We start from the raw sequence: 6,599 nt of genomic DNA, 5'->3' as shown, positions 1-6,599 counted from the left end.
TATAAATAGTGGAATACACATAAAAATAATATAAATAATATAATGTAAAATAAATATAAAAGCTAATAATAATTATATGAAAAATTTAATAAATACATATTTTAAATAAATAATAATAATGCAAATAACTAATTTAACTATTAAATAATTATAATTGCTATAAATGTTATATATATATATATATATATATACAGTATTATAAGTAATTATTAAATACATATATAAATATTCATATATTATACACACCAATTACCAATTTTTCCTCCTGATTAGCATAACGTTTTAAAACACTAAACACCAAAACAAAACATCTGGTATCAAATTTTGTTGGAAACTACTCTTAAACTCTCATTTGTTTGTTTGTTTGTTGCAGTTTGGCCTCCAAATCCAAGTTTGAGCTTGTTTTGTATTTTATTAAGGCGTCCGTATTGATTTCATCATCGTTTGAGGTTTAAAAGTCTGCGATTCCTGCTCTTGAGCCCAGTTAGTCATAATATAACTAGTGTGCTTACTGCGGAAAGACTGGCGTCTCCTCCTTGTGCCTTCAGTTGAGGATGAAGTATGTTTATCCCTGTAATTACAGGAATTTATTCCTTATATTAAATGTATACGTTTATTTGTGCAACACAGATGTATTTATGGCAATTGTTACTAATGGTAAAATAATACACAAGCAGCTCGTTCTGTTCGGTGAACGTAGTAAAAGTTCACAGCCGAGCTGGACGTTTCTGAGGGAAATTACTCTGTATGGAAATCATAATAAAAAAGCAGATTCTGTTAATATGTGGATGTTTAAAGCCATTCTTGACCGTCCCGAGTGTTATACCAGTGATTGTGTATTGTATATTGTGTATGTCTTGAATTTGGAGCAGTTAAAGTTCATCTGTCAAACGCTGGTTCTGGTTTTCTTTCACAGCAGTGCATTTATGGATTATGTATGACTGAATTTATGAACGGGATAAAGTCAGGCCGGATACTGTATGGTGTCGTTGTTCACATCCACTCGCTCTAGTCAGCAGCACCATTAATCATTGTTAGATCAGTTGTTACTGTTACTTTTAGAAAAGGGATGAACTTGTCATGTTGTTGTAAACTCACAGGACAAAATGCAGGTTTTATGTTCCCTAAGAGTGATTTTTTTTTTGAAGTCTCATTGCATGTGTTCCGAAACGTGAAAACATAAGCCTGAGTCTGGATTTGATTATTTAGATTGCATGTTATGTGCATTACATATTTATTTATTGTTTATTAATATGTTTAATATATAATAATGCTTTTCCTTATTCTGCATTATTTGTTAGTGGCATTAGCATCATGGTGGCAAACTTTGCAAAACCAAACACCATTCACATTTTCTTAAATCAGTGTCAATGTAAACTAGTATGTATGTAATATAATAAATCAGAATAGAATAGAAATTAAATATATAATTTATATAATTATATAATCATAAAAATATGTTAACAAAAAATCATAAAAGTCTATTTATTTATTATGTATTTTATGTATGTTATATAATTATAAATATATAATTAAAAAAATATTCATATAACAATATATTTATTTATTTATATTATATATTTTATTAATAGTGTAAACTAGTCTGTGTATAATATAATATAATGCAATAAAATTTAAATGAATGCATTTTTATTCATACAAATTATTTAATAATTATATATTTTATTACTAGTGTGTGTAGTGTGTGTAATATAATATTAATATATTATTATGATTTATATATAATTAATTACAATTTTATTAATTATAAAATGTATTAAATTTTTATTCATTTATTTTTATAATGTTAATATAAAATATTTTTATTTATAAATATAGATTTTATTGTTATTATATTGTAATATATAATAATGCTTTATTCCTTATTAAAGGTGTTTTCTTATCATTTCTTTAAACTTTACGTCATTTCTTAAGGAAATGTAAATGTGTAAAAACTAGTGTGTATATAATATAATATAATATAATATAATATTTATTCCCATGTGCATATTTATTTTAAGACATGATGTAGAGTGTCTTAGTGGCTTTGTTTTGAAAACATTGCTTAATATTGGAAGTTACTAACACCAGATGTGTAATCCGCTGTCATGGGTCGCTCTCAGTCACTGTAATACATCTCCATAGAGTGACAGCGAATGTGAATGCAGCGTGGACATAATTAGACCCAGTGCTGAAGCTTCTGTGTTCTTGGCTTCGGCCTCCGGTGCTGCTGGCAGCTTGATTTGATGGCTGAGTGTTTGTGTTTGTAGGAACGAAAAGGCAGCTCAACTCCCCTCCACCTCCTCGTTAACCAGGGACAGCAGTGACCCTGAAACCCGGAGCAGCGTGGGAACAGACCCACACAGAATTATGGGAAAGGAGGTTAAAGAGGAGCAAAATCGTCTGAAGGGGTTTACGGTATGCAGCTTTCATTCTGTTGTAATTCTACAATTATATTCTTGTACTCTCGTATGCTGCTTGTTTTTTTTTTTTCTTCTTGTTTTTTGGGTTTTTCTTGCGGAAATGTTTAAATGTCACCAGAGGCTTTTTCACATGTTTCCCAAAGCATTAAATTCTGCGACTTGATGCATCAAGCGGATGTTCTGCAAATTCATTGATTTCACTAGGATGTAGAAAAATCACACAAGCGTTTATGGAAGTGACTGTATGTGATGTGAAACATTTTATTTTGATGTATTTTGTGTTCAAACGGTTGCCAAAGGCGTCGTTGTTTTTACTGTAATTGTTTTCTTTACACAGTGTTCAAGCCACACACAAAAAAAATCCCAAAAAGTGAGAATGAAATTTCTGATAACAGTGGTAATAATGGTTTCTAAGCCCCATATTATACACACTTAAATATTCTGTGCAAATTAATAAATAGTAAAATTGCACTTTTCATGCGAAAGTTATAGCCGTTGTTGCTGCTTGTTTTAAAAGGTGTTTTTAGCAGTGTTATTTTAGCATTAATTATACACTGTTGTAGTATTTATTACTATTTTGAATAAGGTTTTGTTTATATGTTTATGTGTTAATGTTTATATTTTCATTTTTTTAAATTTCATATTTTCATATTTTACATTATACATTAAATTATTATATATTTTATGTACTTAAAATGAATAAATATTTTAAATTATTTATTTATTATGTATTTTATATTATTTATATATTTTATTATTTATATATAATAATGTTTTTCCTTATTTATTCCTTATTAGTGGTATTAGCGTCATGTTGGCAACTGAGAGGTGCTTTAGCAGTATTTATTATTTTATTAGTATTTATTAATCATTTAAAGTAGCTACTATTTTTATATTTTCAGTTTTTCATTTTAATCTTAGTTTAGGTTTTAGACATGTAGTCACATGCTTTTATCATCTTTTTTTAACTTTTATATATTAAATTATTACATTTAGCTTTAATTTATTTTATTTCAGTTAGTTGCCAAGGCACCATTTGTAATTTTTGTCTACGTTTATCTAATGTTTATTTTTAATTTTATTTCAGCGTTACTTCAATTAACGAAAACAGTTTATTTCCTGACGCGAGTCATGTGAAAAGACCTTAAGCGTTTCTGCTGCTTAACGCTGAAAAGACGTTAGCACTTGCCATAATTACGTAACGGACGCTGTAAATGACCTCTGCTCTGACACGTTGAGTCTGACTCCTCTTCTGGCCATACAAGTGAAATACAGTTGCTGCTCTCCATGGATGATGGTGCAGTTTGGTTATTTAGGAGGGCGGTATGTGAGGCTCCTCTTTCTCTGTGTGTTGGTTTGGTTTGGATGGGATGTAGATGACATCCTCTCTATCTAACAAAGCACAGTTGTCTGTGAGACACAGCATTCAGGAAAGCCTTCGGAGGTGTTATTGACACTGGCAGGACAGATCTAGAGGTTTCCATGAGGTATGACACGCTTCGACTGTGCTGCGAGGGCAAAAACAGGCCGCCAGGACAAACAGCATTCCCTCAAAACTCCCAATTCTAGGCGTTTTCATATCCGCTGACATTATGGCTGAAATGACATCTTTTGGACGTACCTGCAGAAAATAGAGGAAAAAACACTCATTGGATTAATACAGTAGCAACATAACCATTTGTTATATTACAGGCCATTAGCGCTGAAGAAGAGCTCCATTGTGTGTAGGATGATTATCTTGGATGTATTTCTGGATATTATTATGTAATAAGTAATAATAATAGAACAAATAAACAAATTTCATAGATAAATTAGAACGAATTTAAAAATAAAATAAGGTGTAAGATTAGTAACATTAGTCAGGTACAAAAAATGTAATAATTAAGTGTAAAATAACACTGCAATATTTGTAAAAGTTGTGTTTTGTTTGATTAACATTGACACAGACAGCAGCAGGTTTTTATAGGCTTCTGTCCCTTTAAGACCAGATGCACGTATCTAGTATATTGATACGCGTCCGATTTCTTTCCCCACTGTTTAGGTTCACTTCAAGACGCAACCGACTGTGTTTACGAGAACACTTGCCGAGATTTTGTGTGTTTGTGTCCGTTCAAGCTCAAGGAGACGCAAAAGAGGAATCGATTCTGTTCGAGCACCAAATTGAGTTCTCTTTCACCTCTTCATGCGCTTCAATGGTTTAAAACGCATGTTTATATTGGCAGCACGTGCAAATGATCAAGTACGATCTGTTTCACCCCTATAAAGCGAGTGAACAACGTGAATCAGTTATTCAAGCAGGTAGCCTGGCTGGAAGATACAATAGCCCCAGGACGTCAGGCTATATGAGCCATAAAATTATGATGATCAACAAAAAACTATTTTTTAACAACTTTTTTTAAAAATAGGATTTAAAAAATATTTTGTCAGTAATGCTTTCTAAATAAAAAAATTAAAAAAAGTTTTTTTCTGACCATTATTTCATGACAGGCTTATACTAATCTCTCTCAAGCTGGTCAAGTGCCCAAAACCTGGCGACCAACTAACCTGGATTAGTTTAAGATGTTTGCTTCAGCTCAAGATGGTCTAAACCTGTGTATTTTTACACATTATGAGGCACCGCATCTATGTGTGTGTGTGTTTGTGTGTAGAACCAGACTTCTTGTTTAGTGACGTGAGGTAAACATGACGAAGAGGCCTGTATTTCTCTCTAATGGCTCCCAGATGCAGCCGCCACAAGCTTCATATGTGCTACGAGAGCGTTTGGCTGACATCACTCCACAACTTTACACTGGAAGAGGCAGAGAGAGCTGATGAAATACAGTGCTGGGAACGAGCAGAGGAAGCCATTCGAGAGCCGTTCGGTGACATAATTCACTGTCTCTTAGTTGTCATCATGCAGGAAAGGTGCAGGAGTTTGGATAAAAGCCTGGACTGATCTGAAGCAGGATGTGGAGAAGAGACGTCGGAGCGTGTAATTGTTATTTGAAGGCTTCACGCTTGCGAATAGCCCGATAACGTGCCGTTGTGCGATTAAACTCGAGGCTTGCACTCTTTGAGTGGCGTGTTTATAAATGCTATTAGGTCTTGTAAATTTGCCGCGCTCTCCTAATGGCACTTTCTCAGGCGACTGTTTCTTTCTTTCTTTCTCTCCGGCATCATGCATTTCTCTCTCCCAAACTCTGACTCATTCATCCTGAGCTCATAATCAGAGAATGCCCAGTTTAGATTCATATGCCGCCATAAAAGCAGAAATGAGCCGATTGGGTGCCGTGCATGAAAAACGGTTTTGTCCGTGTGAAAGAAAGCACTGTTGAAGTTTTGCATGATTTTGCAGTTATTATTTTCACTTTCCATGTCCTGGTCAAAACATTTTTTTAAAGCATTCATAGAATCGTTTTATATTTGCACTAGAAATGGGATTGGCATATTTAATGACACATGTTTAATTTGATTTAATAATCACATTATTAATTTGACCTGCTATGTATATCAAGCCATATGGGAACTTGTTTGAAGAACAGGTTGAAATTGAAATCATTATCCACTGAAAGTATTGCTTTCAGATCTCATTTGCATTCATTTGAAGATGCATAACACCGGTCAGTTAATCCGAACTTTTTCTGTCCTCAGAATTTACATTTGTAGGTGAACATTTGTTTTGAGTACAGTACCATTCCAAAAACAGTAATAATGTATAATATTATTATAATTTAAAATAGCTGTTTTCTATGTGAATATATATTAAAATATAATTTATTTCTGTGATCAAAGCTGAATTTTCAGCATCATTACTGCAGTCTTCAGTGTCACATGATCCAGAAATCATTCTAATATGCTGATTTGCTGCTCAAGAAACATTTCTGATTATTATCAATGTTGACAACAGTTATGCTGCTTCATATTTTTGTGGAAATCGTAATACTTTCCAGAATTATACTTTAATATAATAATAATAATAATAATAATAATAATACTTTCACTTAATTAGAAATCAGACCTAAAATAAAAATATTGTATTATTTAATTTGCATTAATTAGATTTATATAAATTGTTTATATGAACTAATATGTATCATGTATTTAAAATAACAATATTATAAAATGTATATTATCATGATAAATATTATAAAATAAACATCAATAATAATTAATATTTAATATTAATAATTAATATTA

General features: G+C 31.8%; 1 protein-coding gene across 1 annotated transcript in view; it reads left to right on the top strand.

Moving 5' to 3' along the window:
- LOC107667070 (uncharacterized) overlaps nt 1-6,599 on the top strand; it is a 55,187-nt gene that overhangs the window by 19,792 nt on the left and 28,796 nt on the right. The window contains exon 11 of the mRNA XM_016458669.1: nt 2,271-2,418. Coding sequence (XP_016314155.1) covers nt 2,271-2,418 — 148 coding nt within the window. The remainder of the gene's footprint in view (nt 1-2,270; nt 2,419-6,599) is intronic.

Source organism: Sinocyclocheilus anshuiensis, unplaced genomic scaffold, assembly GCF_001515605.1.
Source record: "Sinocyclocheilus anshuiensis isolate Anshui unplaced genomic scaffold, SAMN03320099.WGS_v1.1 scaffold665, whole genome shotgun sequence".
NCBI classification, from domain to species: Eukaryota; Metazoa; Chordata; class Actinopteri; order Cypriniformes; family Cyprinidae; genus Sinocyclocheilus; species Sinocyclocheilus anshuiensis.
The sequence above is the reverse complement of the archived record's forward strand: the minus strand, read 5'-3'. Positions and strand labels throughout refer to the sequence as shown.